The sequence below is a fragment of the Mobula birostris genome, chromosome 18 (genome assembly GCF_030028105.1).
Source record: "Mobula birostris isolate sMobBir1 chromosome 18, sMobBir1.hap1, whole genome shotgun sequence".
NCBI classification, from domain to species: Eukaryota; Metazoa; Chordata; class Chondrichthyes; order Myliobatiformes; family Myliobatidae; genus Mobula; species Mobula birostris.
In genome coordinates this window covers 30,288,784-30,305,152 of record NC_092387.1, presented here as the reverse complement: position 1 = coordinate 30,305,152, position 16,369 = coordinate 30,288,784, and the positions used below count along the sequence as shown (strand labels likewise).

At 43.8% G+C, this 16,369-nt stretch overlaps 1 protein-coding gene across 2 annotated transcripts in view; it reads left to right on the top strand.

Moving 5' to 3' along the window:
* nfkb2 (nuclear factor of kappa light polypeptide gene enhancer in B-cells 2 (p49/p100)) overlaps positions 1-16,369 on the top strand; it is a 74,296-nt gene that overhangs the window by 20,668 nt on the left and 37,259 nt on the right. For both annotated transcript variants that reach the window (XM_072282384.1, XM_072282383.1), the window contains exons 2-9: positions 810-843; positions 926-992; positions 1,485-1,525; positions 6,065-6,163; positions 6,247-6,398; positions 6,780-6,910; positions 9,665-9,823; positions 14,814-14,918. In XM_072282384.1, coding sequence (XP_072138485.1) covers positions 811-843; positions 926-992; positions 1,485-1,525; positions 6,065-6,163; positions 6,247-6,398; positions 6,780-6,910; positions 9,665-9,823; positions 14,814-14,918 — 787 coding nt within the window. In that variant the 5' untranslated portion in view covers position 810. The remainder of the gene's footprint in view (positions 1-809; positions 844-925; positions 993-1,484; positions 1,526-6,064; positions 6,164-6,246; positions 6,399-6,779; positions 6,911-9,664; positions 9,824-14,813; positions 14,919-16,369) is intronic.

The following is a 16,369-nucleotide window of genomic DNA, read 5'->3' as shown; positions in this document are numbered from 1 at the left end:
TCACCAACAGCTGACGTCACTCAGGTGTGACGTGGCAGCACTAGCAGAGGCTGCCAGACATCTGTTGTGGCTCAGCGCTCGTACTGGTTACACGTGCATTTGCAGTTCACTGTTGACTTTGTGTTTAAGTTCACTGTGAAAATGTCAAAAAGAGCTGCAGATATCCCTATGGGTAACAATGAGAAAAAGAGAAGGAAGCATCTATCATTATTAATAACGCAGAAAGTGGAGTTATTGCAGAAGCATGATCGTGGTGTGTCGGTGCGGCATCTTACTGAAGAAAATAGTGTTGGAACTGCCACTGTATATGATTGAAATAAACAGAAAGACAAGTTACTGAAGTTTTATAGTGACAGTGATAGTCAACATTTATTCCAATAAGTCATTTACCATGTGTTTGATTTGGTTCGTTTGAAGCTGTATATTTTTGTTTTATTGAATGTTTTTGTTGGAAATAAATTTTTTTCTTGTCATTATTCCCTAAACAATACAGTATAACAACTATTTACATAGCATTTACATTGTATTAAGTATTATAAGTAATCTAGAGACGATTTAAAGTATACAGGAGATGTGCGTAGATTTGGTGCACCACCGGGTCCTAAAGTCCACCGCACTGAGACAGGTTAAATAAGGGACTTGAGCAAACGTGTTTTTTGGTATCGGGGTTGGGGAGGGGGGGTCTGAAATCCGAAAAATTCTGAATTCCGAAATGCAACTGGCCCCAAGGATTTCGGATAAGGGATTGTGGACCTGTATACCAGTATGTTCATGGTTGGTCTTAAGTGATAACTTTTGATTTCTTCTAGGATGGAGGATGCCTATAACCTTGGGACACAAGATGTGAGTATGATGTGGTGTTGGGGGATAATTGGATCTGGCCCTGCCTCTGCTCAGCCTGTTGACTGCTGTGTCCTTCCTCCAGGCTGACAGTGACTTTGGGCAGCTGGACCTGAATGTGTTAACTGGCTCGGAGGCTTCCCTTGTCCCCAGTAAGTGCAATGAGGGGCTGTGGGTGGAGTAGGGAGCTAATTTAAGAGTAATCGGTGTACTGATGGAGAGTGTGGGAGTGGCTGAGGGATGTCTGGAGTTGTGTGTCCCCTTGAATAGGGGATGCAGGTGAGTATGGCTGTGAGGAAGGTAGTTTCTCAAGGCCTGGGTTGGTTGTTAGATTGTGGGTTGAGTGTGGGAGTTAGAGATTCCCGATGGGGATGCGGAGTTTGGGTGAAGGGGTATCAGTCTGAGATGTAGGGCTGTGTAGGTCTGGCTGAGTCTCGGGAGGGATTTGGGTTGTGGGCTGGGCTTTGCCTCTGGTAGAATGGTGGGCTGTGGTGGGCCTAGGACAGGGGTTTCCAACCTTTTGTATGCCATTGGCTAATACCAGTAAGTGAAGTATCTGTGAACCCCAGTTTGGGAACCCCTGACCTAGGAGAAGCTACGTCCTCTTGGTGCAATTCTGACCAATTCTTGTCTTCCTATCACAGCTGGTGGTCCGTATATTGACATCTGTGAACAGCCAAAGCAGGTAAATCCTACTCCATGAGTGAATAAGAGGATAATTTGTGATGGTAATTGGTCCCAGATGAATTAGCAGACTGTAGAACAGCAGTAGAGTGAGCTGATTGGCAAGAAACAGTGGAGGGAAGGATGTCTTGGGAACTGGAGGGGTGGGGGTGTTCATGGAATTCCCCAGTATTAGTAAATTAATAACTTGGGTGTTGTATATTCTATATGATGCAACACTTGGCAGTGTGTTAGATGTAGTCAGGGTGAAGAAATGGTTGTAGCTTGATGCTACAAAATGCAGCAAGTTAATCTTTAACCAAAAGGACAGGGCGAGGCAACGGTTCTGGAAAAGAGAACAGTGGGTGTATGTGGTGGGGTATGTCACTGAAAGTGGCAGGGCAGGTTAAGGAAATGGTGAACTGAAGAGTGAAAGATCCTGGGCTTTGTAAATGGAGGTGGAGAGAATAAGAGCCAAGTGGGTGCAAGAAGATTTGAGTATGTTCCTGGGACCAGAGACCATGGGTCATAAGGAGAGTCTGGATAGGCGGACTTAATCCCGAGAGTGTAGGAGACTGAGAGGTGACCTGATAAAGGGCCACAAGTAAAGTGAATGGTCAGTCTTTTTCCCAGGGCAAGGTAGTCCAGAAATAGAGGGCATAGATTTAGTGAGGGTAAAAATTTATAAGAAACCTGAGGGGTAACATTTTCAGAGGATGACAAGTATATGGAATGAGCTAGCAGAGGAAGTGATACGGCTGGATAGATTTATATTTAAACTGCATTTATACAGATACATGGCTAGGATGGCTAGAGGGATATGGGCCAAATGTGGGGAAGTAGGACTAGCTGAGATGGGCATCCCAATCAGCATGGATCCGTTGGGTCAGAGGGCTTGTTTTTGTGCTATAGTGCTCTGACTCTAAGTCACAATGACCTTTATAAAACAATGGCTTGGCAACAACTTGGAAGACAGTCCTGCTCAAGGAAATGCAGATCAGAAAATTTGTGAAGGCTTTGAAGAGTGGAATGATTTTGGCAAATCATTTCTGCACAGAGTTAGAGAACCATAGTTGCATGTGTGGACTGGAGGTTAGGTTGCTTTCCTTGGAGTATATTGAATTGATTTTATTTCTTACCTCCTTCACGTACATGAGAAGTAAAACTCTTTGTTACGTCTCTCTCTGTATGTGCAATGTGCAAATTATAGTAATTTGTAATATATAGTATGTACAACAAGATACAAAACAGAACAGAATGAGCTGAATTGATATTATTTGTACTAAAATACTGTGGAAACGTTTGTCTTACTTACCATTTATACAGTTCAATTCATTACAGCAGGGAATTGAAGCCATACAAGGGCAATAATAAAGGATTGCAGAATAAAGTGTAACAGCTACAAGTGAAGTGCAGTGCAAGGTCATAGTGAGATCAAGAGTACAAGGGAACCTGATGGAGTTATTTAGAATCGTGAAAGGTTTAAACAGTAGACTGAGAACTGTTCCCATGGATGGGGCAGGTGACAGCCACAAGGGAGAACTTTTAATGCACTGAGTGGCAGAGTATGAAATATCTGGCCAAAGGGGGAGTATTGCAGTTAAATTTAATAATTAATAAATAGGCTACAGAAGGATTTGAACAGATTAGGGGAATGGGCAAGAGAGTGGCAAATGAAATACAATGTTGGAAAATGCATGGTCATGCACTTAAGTAGAATAAATAAATGTGCAGACTATTTCATAAATGGGAAGGAAGTCCAAAAATCTGAGATGCAAAGGGACTTGAGTCCTTGTGCAGAACACCCTAAAAGTTAACTTGTAGGTAGAGTTGGTGGTGAGGAAGGCAAATGCTGTGTTAGCATTCATTTCAAGAGGTCTAGAATATAAGAGCAGGGATGTGATGGTGAGGATTTATAAGGCACTGGTAAGCCCTCACCCTTGAGTATTGTGTACATTTTTGGACTCCATCTAAGAAAAGATGTGCTGGCATTGGAGAGGGTTCAGAGGAGGTTCACAAGGATGATTCTGGGAGTGAAAGGGTTATTGTACGAGTAATGTTTGAAGGCTCTGGGTCTATACTCACTGAAATTTAGAAGGATGGAGGGGGATCTCATTAAAATCTTTCAAATGTCGAAAGGCCTGGACTGTAGATGTGGAAAGGATATTTCCCATGGTGGGGGAGTCTAGGACAAGGGGGCACAGCCTCAGGATAGAGGGGTGTCCATTTAAACAGAGATGTGGAAAAATTTCTTTAGCCAGAGGATGGTAAATTTGTGGAATTTGTTATCACAGGCAGCTGTGGAGGCCAGGTCGTTTGGTGTATTTAAGGCAGAGCTTGATAGGTTCTTGATTGGCCACAGTATCAAAGGTTATGGGGAGAAGGCCATGGAGTGGGGCTGAGGAGGGGAGAAAAGGATCAGCCATGATTGAATGGCAGAGTAGACTTGATGGGCCAAATGGCCTAATTCTGCTTCTGTGTCTTGTGGTCTATTGTCTAAAAGCTGGCTCAAAGAATAAGGTGAAGGCAGCACCTTCTGGGGTACAGACTGGAAGAGAGGCATGGTCTTCATGGAACAAAAATCATCATTGACAGCTGTCTGTGCTGGCATTTCACTCACTAGTCCTGCAGAGATGGTCAATATCTCCTGATCTCCACTCAGCACCAAGATTGAATCAGATTGCTTGGGCCCCAATAACTAGGAATGGGAGTTCAGTGTACCTTTCCTCCTACCAACTACTGTCAGCCACCATCTGAGTGACAGATTGCAGAGATGCCCACCAAGACTTGCACAGATGATCACCCTATCTGCTGGAGAAATGTAGCATGTCAAGCAGCATCTTTTGGAGGAAAGGAATCGTCAATGTTTCATGTCAAAACCTTGTAAGAGTCGAAAATTCCTTTCTTCCTTCTGATGCTTTTCAACCCACTGAGTTCCTCGAGTAGCTTGTGTGTTGCTTCAGATTCCACTTCTGCAGTCTCTAGTGTTTCCACTGCTGGACTGGCTGCTGCATTACCTGCATCAAGGGCCATTGGACCAACGCTGCAGCTCTCGAGCATTGGACAAAGGCAGCAGCTTGCGTACAATGTGTCTACAGCCAGCAGTTGTGATGTGTCCTCAGTTTCTGGGCATTCCCAAAGTCTGACATAATTGGGCCATGCAGAAGGGCTATTGGGTTCTCTACTGAAAAAAATGAGGGTAGCCAAGAGTTAATTAACACAAGCAGTGGATTGGAAGCTCCACCGAAGGAAGAGTGGGAAAAACTGCTCCATCAGCACATGAAGGTCAAGGACCCACAAAAAACCGCTGGGCTGTTGAACAGATTGTGGATGGGGAGAGTAGAGGAGGTCCACATCCTGTAGAATGGAGACCAAGTAATCAATTGCAGAGAAACTGTCTTGCAGCTTGGCCTCTGAGCAAATATAAATGCAAGCATCATCCACAACTCCTGAGATTCTGGAAGCCTTGGATCTGGACAGTGCTTGTTCTATGATAAATCATTTCACATAAGTTCTCAAGGCTGGGTTTGTTTTAGATACAGTTGGCTGCATTGGCAGGTCACGTTGATCATCTGGCTGATCACCCTCTTCTGGATTCAACTCCTTTCCAAGCCCTGTTGCTGGAGAAGATTACCAAACAGACAGGAACAAAACTGCAAAGATGTGAAAGGCATAGATAAAGTAGACAGCTAGCATCTTTTTCCTAGGATTGAAATATCTAATACAAAAGGGCATATGTTTAAAGTGAGAGGGGGTAAGTTCAAAGGGAGTATTGGGTGCCTGGAATGCACTGTCAGGAGTGGTGATGGAGGCAGATACAACAGAGGTGTTTCAGGTGATCTTGTGCACGTGAATATGAAGGGAATGAATGGATATGGACATTGTGAATGCGGAAGGAATAAACTTAGATAAGCATTTAATTGCTACTTTAGTTAGTTCAGCCCAACTTTATGTTCCTGCTCAATGCCATGGGTGCGGAAAAGTGAAACACATCCTCTAACTCCTGGGATTTCCTAGCTCATTATCGCTCAAAATGGGGAAGTGCTTGGGGGTGGTATTGAAAGATGAAGCCCCATATGTGGCAGAAGCAGAGCATCCTATATATAAAACTACCCACTGCCCTCCTGACAACTTTCTACCACTCGAAACTGAGGCTGATTGGAAGCAAGTTGCTCACTAAAGAAGATTCTAAGTCCTAGAACTGAACCAAACTCAGACTTGGTCCTAACCAACAGCTTAAAGCAAATTACCATAACTCAGGAGTTCCCAACCTTGGGTCTACAGACCCATTGCTTAATGGTAGTGGTCCATGGCATGAAAAAGGTTGGGAGCCCCTATCTGTGTACTTTTACTTAGGTCATTTAAAGATTCATCCTACTGCCCTGTGTATCTGGACTCTCTGTCTCTCCATTTTGTACCCTTGCACAGCACTGCCTCAGATTTCCCACTGCATTATGTTACTTTGTGCCCCTTTGTTAAGATCAGTCTGCTCCATGTCTGTCAATCTGTTTGTATCTCTGCCCCGTCTATCGTGGTCCATAACATTAGTGTGTCCTTGCAGAGAGGATTCCGGTTCCGCTATGGGTGTGAGGGCCCTTCACACGGGGGCCTACCTGGAGCTTCCAGTGAAAAAAACCGCAAGACATACCCAAGTGTCAAGGTGAGTGAACGCGAGAGTAAAGTTTGACAGAGGGCAAATGTCACAGAGCGAGTACTAATTGATTTGGTTGAATTTTTCTCCAGATCTGTAATTACACGGGTAACGCAAAGGTTGTAGTGCAGCTGGTGACAGCCAAAGACCCACCCAGACTGCATGCACACAGCCTGGTTGGGAAACAATGCACCGATGATGGTGTTTGCATTGTACAAGTTGGACCAAAGGACATGACAGCACAGTGAGTTCACAATTCTTGCATTTTGCCTTGATTCGTGGCATAATTCCCATGCACAGACCCCCATGTTGTAGGAGCTCTCCTGCACCCACCAATCTGGCGTGATGGAGAAAGGGATTTGCATGGTTCCAAATTCAGAGTGACCCAGAGCACACCAGTCCCTGGGTCAAGAGTAGTCTCTGTTGTGGGAAATGTGACAGCCAAAAAGCATAGAGCAAGTTTCCATAAAACGCAATTTTGCAATCACCAGCAAATCTCTTGAGTGCTTTTGCTGGGGGGTCAGTGTTGGGAACAAGAGTAAGCAAATCATTTGAGCCTGTTTCCCTGGTAGAAGCTGGTCAGAGAAAAATACCAAACTAATACAACTGTGTTTCTGTTCACCAGGTTTACTAACCTGGGCATTCTACATGTCACAAAGAAGAATGTTCCAGAGGTGTTGCTGGACAGGATATTTAATGAGAGATACCACAAGAATCCCTTGAGTCCGAATTTTATTAGCAAGTCTTTGCTATCAGGTGAGATCTTTGGGTGTCTGGTATAGAAGTATATGCAGATTTCAGTTTGCACTGTCTCTTCTGTCTGGAGAAATGCCTTGCTTGGCGGTATACATGTATGTAGTTACAGCGGTGCTAAATGTTTGTGAACCGCAAGTCCCAAAATTAGATAAAGAGAACCCAATTAAATAAATAACACAAAAAACATTTACTTTTTGAGAAAAATTATCCAATATTATATGTATTTGTTGGAAAAGGTAAGTTAACATTTGCTTTCAGTAACTGGTGTGATCCTCTTGATCAGCAATAACTTCAACCGAACATTTCTGGTAACTGTTGATCAGTCCTGTATATTGGTTTGGAGGAATTTTAGGCCATTCCTCCTGCAAAACTGCTTCAACTCTGGGATGTAGGTCAGCTTCCTTGCATGACTGCTTGCTTCAGATCCTTCCACAACATTTCTATAGGACTTTGACTCAGCCATTCCAAAACACGAATTTTCTTTTTTTTTTTTTTTTAAACCATTCTGTTGATTATTATTGTCTTGTTGCATTATCCAACTCCTATTAAGCTTCAAGTGACAGGCTGCTACCCTGGCATCCTCCTGTAAAATGTCTGATACAATTTTGAATTCATTGTTCTTGCAACGATTGCAAGCTGTCCAGGCCTTGAGGCAGCAAAGCAGCCCCAAACCACGATGCTTCTTCCACCACGCTTCACAGTTGGGATGAGGTTTTGGTGTTGGTGTACAGTGCCCTTTTTCCTCCAAACATAGCAATGTGCATTTCTGCCAGAAAGTTCCACTTTTGCCTCATCTGTCCACAGAACATTGTCCCAGAACTGTTGTGGAACATCTAGGTGGTCTTAAAAACTTGAGACGTACAGCAATTTTTTTTGGGGGGGAGAGCAGTGGTTTCCTCTGTGGTGTCCTTCCATGAACACCATTCCTGTTCAGCGTTTTTCTCATAGTAGAGATGTGAACAGAGACTTTAGCAAGTTCTAGAGATCTCTGCAAGTCTTTTGCTGTTACTCTTGGGTTCTTTTACACCACCTTCAGCATTGCATGTTGTATGCTTGGTGTGATCTTTGCAGAATGGCCACTCCTGTGAACTGATGAGCACTCAGGTCTTTAGAAATGCTTTTATTGCTTCATGCACCTCTATAATTCTTCTTCTAAAGTCCTCTGAAAATTGTTTTGATTGAGGCGTGGTGCACATAAACAGATTTTTCTTCAGAAGAGCAGGCTCTATCAGTAACTTAACTTTGTGTCTTTTTTATAGGGCAGGGCACCTCTACAGCGCACACCTCCAATCTTAACTCATTGATTGAAACACCTGACTCCCTATAGCTTTTGTAGAAGGCGTTATCCCAGAGGTTCATATTTTTTCCAACAAATATGTGTAATATTTTCTCAATAAATGAAGTATAATGTTTTTGTTAATTATTTAATTAGGTTCTCTTTATCTAATTTTAAGACTTGCGTGAAGATCTAATCACATTTTGGGTTATATGCAGAAATAGAGCAAATTCTACAGGGTTCACAAACTTTCTAGCACTTAACAATAAACCTGACTTGACTTTATTGAGGGTTTACTTTTATTTGAGAATGTTTTTTTGGGTAAGAAGGAGTTAGTGCCAGCAGTGGGGATTGCATCCAGTGGCAGCGTTCTGCAAACCAGGACCTGCAGTCCTGTGGGCATTGAGATGCTAGGTTAGAACAGTGCAAAGTTATAAATACTGTAAATTCTTCTGAATTTGGACACAAGGTTATTATTAAGGCAGGGTGAGCATAGCTGAGGATCTGAGTCAGGAATGGCTTCCAAATCAGTTGCATCACAGTCCCAGTGCATTCTACAGACACAGTCCGTGATGGCATTTATTCTGGAATGGAGCAAATTGTTTATCAAATGTGTTCATCCTGATCAATCAACCTTTAATCTATTCTGTTCATTCACTGGCCAGTCCAATACTGGTTCCTGTAAAACCCTAGTAATTAGCAGGAAGTTGAGAAGTTGTGAGTGTGAGAATCCATTTTTTTTTTTATTGTGGATTAAGCCCTTTGAGCCACACCACCCAGCAGTCCCTCAATTTAATCCTAGCCTAATCATGGAACAACTCTACAATGACCAATTAACCTACTAACCAGTACTACTTTGGACTGTGGGAGGAAACCAGAGCACCCGGAGCAAACCCATGCAGTCACAGGGAGAATGTACAAACTCCTTACGGGCTCTGGCGGGAGTTGAATCCACACCCCTGCTACTGTTTAGCATTGTGCTAACCACACACTACCTTTTTTTTTTGGTCCTTGATCAAGTTTTACAGGAAAGATCTGTGAAGTTGAGGGTCCTTGCAACAGAAATCTGAAGTTGTCAGTCAAGAAGTCAAATGGGTAGAAAACTAAGCCAAGATCAGCCCAGCTGAATTATAAATACATGGGACACTTGGGGTACATGCGGCAAATAACAAAGTGGGCGTTGGTAGCTCCTGTCCATTTATTTGCTGGCCTGTATTTATTGCCTTGCAAAAACCATTGGAATTATCTGTTTGGCCATTCAGAAATGAAGCCTGTGGTTTCCCAATCTTATGCAGAACTACCCAGATGTAATATTTCATTTTGTTTGGGAGCACTGTGAAGTTTACTTCCTCGATGGGTGATTAGTACATGATTTTTTTTTCATTCCTGACTTACTGAAGGTTCACCGAGCATACGGTGAGGATTGATCTGTGTACATCAGTAATCAATACTGACTCTCTCTCAACCAACGTTCACAGCACAAGAGCTCCAGCACCTCAGACAAGAGTCTGAACAATTGGCCAAGGAAATGGACCTGAGTGTTGTGAGGCTGCAGTTCACAGCCTACCTCCCTGACGGCGAGGGCATGTACACGTTGCCCCTCGAACCGGTTATCTCCAATCCCATCTTCGACAGCAGTAAGTATTAGAACGTGAAGCAGTAGAAGTGTGGATGGGACCAGAGGTGCAGCAACAGATCCTTGCAGGCTGCTCTGACTATGTTTAAGAAATATCTGTGCAACTACTTAATCACCAACTTGAGGCTGGCCTCAGACCAGGTGCTGGTAGGTGAAATTAGTCTGGTTGAGTACTTGACTGTTGGTATGGACATGATGTATTGAAGAGTCTATTTCTGTGCTTTATGACTCTGTCCCTGTTGAAGGGACAAATTGACAAACAATCACACAAAGATGGAACAAAAAAAATGCATTTGTTTATCATCTTTGAGGTAATAAAAAAAAAATCCCATAGTTACTGTGTGCTCATCCTTTGGTTGTGAGGCACAGGATCAGGGAATTTGTTCTTAACCCCTTGCCATAGTTCAGTCAGAAATTTGCACCACAGTTAATGTCAAAGATGAAGACATGACAATGGGCCACAGTAGTGCTGTAAATGCGGTGGAGGCGCTGAACTGGTCCAGGCAAGGTCACAGAGCACTTATGGGTGTGAATTCACTAGTGGGCCAGTTAGAGCTGACATGTAGGTGAAGCTTCAGTGAAATAACGCATTCAAAAGAGTGAGGCACAAAGGACTGCTGGTGCTGGAATCTTCAGCAACAAGCGATCTGCTGGAGGAACATAGTCAAGCAGCCTCTGTGTGGGGGGGGGAGGAATTGTTAATGTTTTGTGTGTCTAAGCTGAGTGCAGAGGGGAGATTGTCATTATAAGCAGAAGAGGGGGAAGGGTGAATCAGCAGCCTGAGGTGATTGGTCGACTGAGAAGGAGTGGAGAGTGATGGGCAGATGGAGCTCAGTGGGGGAAGGGGGGAGGTGGAGTTGGGAGAATTGCAGGCCCCCCCACTGGAGACTTGCCATCAATGGAGGAAGGAGAGCTGCTGAAGGATAATTGGCAAGGACACAAGAGCTACTAGTGCTGATGTATAAAAGTGGTGAGAATAGGAACCATATGGGGAGGGTTGAGGGGCAGATGGAACCAAAATCAAATGGGCACAGGTGGGAGAGAGATCTTGAGGGTTGAAGTAGGCAGCCTGTCCAGGTGAGGCAGAGATTTTCATGCACCTCTTGCAACCTTCATCTGGTGCTCTTGGCATGGCCTCCACATCAGAGAGATCAAGCACAGACTGTATGCCCGTTTTGCAGATCAGCTGTGCTCTGTCTGCTGTGGCCTTGTGTAATTCCTCTTCCCACGCCGATTGCTCCATCCTCTGCGACCAAGGTGAGAGAGGAACAGAGCCTCGTGTTTGTCCTGGGTGATCTACAAGCCAATGGCATGAGCGTTGTCTTCCAATATTGGGTCTCTTTCATGCTCCTGCCAATCCCCCATTTTTGCCTCTGTCACCTGTCTTTGTAATCCAACATCAACTACACATTACACCTTGCAACTCATCCTATTCATCAGATGTTGTTTCCATCTGTCACTTGGCTCCTACAGCACAGTGTTTGTTGCTTTATTCAAGAGTTTTATATCCAGGTTGGAGAATATTAATTCCTTCTAGAATAAAGCTGTAGGTAAGGAATGTAAGAGCATAAGAAATAGGAGCAGGAGTCGGACATCTGGCCCGTCGAACCTGCTCCGCCATTCAATAAGATCATGGCTGATCTGACCATAGACCCATCTCCACCTACCTGCCTTTTCCCTGTAACCCTTAATTCCCCGACTATGCAAAAGTCAACCCAACCTTGTCTTGCGTATATCTGCTGAGGTAGCCTTCACTGCTTCATTGGGCAGAGAATTCCACAGATTCACCTCTCTCTGGGGAAAAGCAGTTCCTCATCACCATCCTAAATCTACTTCCCTGAGCCGTGAGGCTCTATCTCCTAGTTCTAGTCTCACCTACCAGCGGAAACAACTTTCCTGCCTCTATCTTGTTCTATCCCTTTCATAATTTTATATGTAGCAGATGAGCAGACAGTGAATCTCATGCATTGCTGCTGAAGGGGAGGAATCCATTTTGGTAAAGAGTTTGAACATGAGCCAACAGAGTTTCATGTGTTTGAGCTCTGTCCTGGACAAGGATCTAAGTTGGTGTGGGACGGCTGTTACTGATTGATACTAGGATTAACAAACTGAGGTAAAATTTGTCATTGCCTCTTCAGAAGGCAACGGTCATGACTCACTGAAAATTCCCACTGCTGCTCTTGGGTTTTTCAGTTGACATTTGTACCTAGTATTGGAATTGGTCAGACTATTAGTCAGTGGGAGAAACCAAGGCCAGTGAGATGGTGGCTGAGCTAGAAAATAATTTATCTACAACCACCGTCCTACATCCTCATCCAACTGATGTTTGGTAAAGAATGGGATCAGAATGATTATTGCTGCAATGTTACCAACCTGAGCAAATTCCTTATTGTAGAAATGTTGTGGATTTATTTAGAATTCCCTGGGATCCTAACATGCCGATGTTGAGTTAACTGAACGGTGAGGGTAGCAGACAGGGATGGTGATGGTTTGCTGAAGCCGCAAGGTGTAAGCAGGATTCCTAAAACTTAATTCAACAAGATAGGAAATCAGTTGCAGATGCTGGTCCACACCACAGCTTTGCTGTTGGTGCAAGTAAGACCACAACACCAGACCGTCAGACTGCCCCACCATTCAAGATGACCATGGCTGATCTAAGCTGGCCTCAACTCCCCTCCTCTGGACATTTTATTCTGCTCCCAACACCAGGGTCTGGTACTGCAGAGGTCAGTTTTACTGTCCGGTCACTGTGGGACATGGGTATATATTTGGGTATCTGCCTACTTGATCCCTGTAGTATTACAGAGTTCCTGGGCATGATGCAGTATGTTCTTCAGACAGGCTGTGAGACTGAGGAACAAGAAAGAGTGGCTTCACTGAGGCAAAATGAAGTGGGGTTTGTGGTGGTACGTCAGACAAGGAATGGTTGACTGCAGAGCCAACCTACTAGTGAGCATCTTCGAGGCCATTTCAAGCCATGATGAGGACAGAGGACTGTAACTGGTTGAAATAATTAAATGTATTAAGATTGTTACAAAAAGAAGTGCAAGTAGCACATCGGGATATTTCTTCCATTAATCAGGATCAGTACTGAACTTTTACTCCACCTCCGAATCTACCCCTAGATTCACTCAATAATGGGAAATCTATTGATGTTTGCTTTGAAAGGACACAGTGGCTGAGTGTTTCCAACCATGAGATCAAGTTATAAAATATTCACCACCTTTATCTTGTCTGAGTCCAAAACTATCTACTGCTTATGCAGATGTTGTGCCTTCAGGCCCCAGACCCCTCAGGTGGGTAGATGTTCCTGCCTGAGTCCAGCCTGTTGAGCCATGCAAAAAAAAACTCCACAAAATCTAAGTTTCAGTGAGATCTCCTTTCATTATGGAAAATAGTTTGATCAAAATCTTCAATGGCAAACCACATCCCCATTCCCAATGTAACTAATCTTTAACATGCTCCTTGTATAGAATATATACCACCTTCAGGTAAAGAGACCAGCTGTACTCTATTGTACAGCACAGAAGCAGGCTCTTCAGCCCACAATGTCCATGCTATCCTTTGTACCCATCCACACTGATTTCATTTACCTTCATTAGGTTCATAGTGTTTGATGCTTTGGTAATTCAAGTCTTTGTCTAGAAGTTTGAATGTTGTGAAAGTTTCTGCCTATACCACCTCTCTAGAAAAAGAGAGAGAGACCTTCAGTGTTTCATTTGATGACTATCCTTAAACTGATTTCTCTATTTGATTTTAGACTTTTTTTTTGTCATAGCTGGGGGTAAAGTGCTCCAAATGGCATGCGTCACTAACAACCTCTGACAATCAAGTTCTATTCTTGGCTTTCACGTGTGACTTTGCCACTAGGCCCAGCAGAACTGTTTGTACTGACAAGAAACGGGCAAAGGTGGGGCTCAACAGCCTTGGACAGCAGCCCGGCTAGGAGAAGGAAAACTCTGATCATGTCTTTTAAGCCTCTGCTGCCTTGTGGCCATATCCACCCATGGGAAAGGCTTCAGGAGTAAACCCTGAGGAAGAAAGCCAGAGCTGGTGTCCCTAAAGCAATTTGATGTTTTTTACAACTTCACGCTGGCAGTCTCTGAGACGACACTAGTGTCAGGCTGTATAGGTGCTTGCCCTTCCTTTGGACTACATCAGTGACGTGGAGAGGGGGATCCCACTGCATGGGCAACAGCCAGTTCTTCAAACCTTCCTGACCAGGCTTGCGCCCAGAGGCGCAAACCCATGACCCCTGGGATCAATGGCTACCTACTACTTCCCCCCCCCCCCCCCCCATTGAAGTATAGAACAGAACATGATCTGTCTTAACTTGATGAGAAACTTGGGTGATGTTAATTGCAAGAAGAATTTTGAGTAAACCCATTTGCTGGTATGATTGAACCATGTGAGAACTAAGTTTTTGGATTATACATGGGCCTGAAAGTAGTGAAGACAGGGAAATAATGAAATGGTATGAGAGCACCATAGCTTACAAGGTGGCAATGTATACTAATTTCTGTAGGGGCACATGGTGTGATTTAGATTGCTGGAGTTTGGTAAGATTAGAAACAGTGACTGCAGCAAGTACTACTGGAGAGTAGTGAGACACAAAATACCTATGTACTTCATCCATTTTTTTTTAATTGCTATTAATCACAGGTTCTGCCAATGGACTTTCTGAGGTATTTCCAACCAATTCATCTTAAGACATCAAGGATGTAGAACGGGAAATTCCCTGCAGTTATTTTCACAATTACTTTTGAAATTATAGGTGTGTAACTCTTCCCTTTGGTCATTTTCTCAAGTAGAAAATGGCAGACATTTCAGGAAATGGAAGAATGAAACTTGGGTTCCTTTGCTCAAGAGCTGCTTTAGGTACCTGGTTAGGATCTTCATTGTTTACATATGTGAGACATTTTATGCACTTCACTGCATTCCTAGTTTAAATTTTACTGTTAATATTTTAATGTTTCTGATCTGTTTGGCAGAGGCTCCAAATGCTTCCAACTTGAAGATTGTCAGGATGGACAAAACATCTGGCTGTGTGCTCGGTGGAGATGAGATTTACCTCCTGTGTGACAAGGTTCAAAAAGGTGAGTCGGGGAGATCAGAGAAAGGAAAGTCTGGTGCAGGTCACTGTTCATTTTAGACTATAGCTCGGGTGGGATGCAGATCCACGGTGTTAGTGTCTCCTAGCAATCAGGTCTTCACGGTGAACCCACTGTTTCTGTCAGTATTGTGAAAGGACTAGATAGAATGGATGTGGAGAGAATGTTTCCTATGGTGGAGGTATTCAGAACTAGAGGGCACAGCCTCAAAATTGAGGGGAGACCCTTTAGAACACAGGTAAGGAGGAATGTTTTTAGCCAGAGAGTTGTAAATCTGTGGAGTGCTGTGCTGCTGCCCGCAGTGGAAGCCAAGTCCATGCCTATATTTAAGGTGGAATTTGATCATTTCCTGATTGGTCAGGGCATCAAAGGATATGGCAAGAAGGCAGGTGTATGGGGTTGAGTGGAATCCGGGATCAGCAATGATGAAATGGCGGAGCAGACTCGATGGGCTGAATGGCCTAATTCTGCTCCTATGTCTTTTGAGAAGCTATGAGCATGGAAGTGGACTGTAGCTGGTACATTTGGCTGGTTTCATCTCCCAGTGGGCAAGGAGATCACCCTGACAGTAACTGGGAGGTGGAGTTGGCTGAAAGTGAAAATCAGTTGTTGAGATAATTCTGCAATTCTTTGTTAAAGAGGGGATTACAGACACGATTACGAAAAGTTTATGTAGTTAGGCACACCCTGCAGTGGCCATATCTGCTCGGTGTTCCTCAGATCAACAACTTCATGCCAGGAATAAACGTAGTGAAGTTCCTGGACTGCCTCCAATGAAAGCACATCCCTGCTTGAAAGAACAGTGCCACCGCTCCCTTAGGCAGTTGTACTTTAGCCCAGCATTCCCTTTGCAGCAAATCACTGTCTGTGATTTGTGAGCAAGGTGGACACTAAAGTGCAATTAACATATGATTTAAATAGACAGGTATGTGATGACCAACACCATCTCAGGTGGATGAAGGACTTATTTCTGCGACCTTGTGAGGAGTTGGTGTTTGATATTTTAATCCTCCGTTCAAGTGGTTGGTCACAGATAGGATACACTGGATATGGATAAACAGGATATTTCATTTGCCAGGCTTGGAGCCACAGTGCTGGGTGCTGGGGCCTGGCTATTTATATCTACAGGAATGGTGTGGGTGAAGGAGCTGGGTATTTTGATTCCAGGTGACAGCAGATGGGGAAGTCAGAGAGGTAAACAAAAAGGTCATGAAAGACTAAGTGAATGGAGGAAAACATTGTAATATGGAGAACCATGAAGTTATCCACCTTGACAGGAAGGATACCAAAGCACAATATTTACATGGAATGGTGCAGAAAACGTTCGTGTTTGGAGAGCAAATGCTGTTACAAGAGGAGTAGTATGTAAAAGCAAGTCAGTCCTGCTGGAGATGTACCAGGCTTTGATGGGACAGCACATGGTGAGCTTGGTAGAA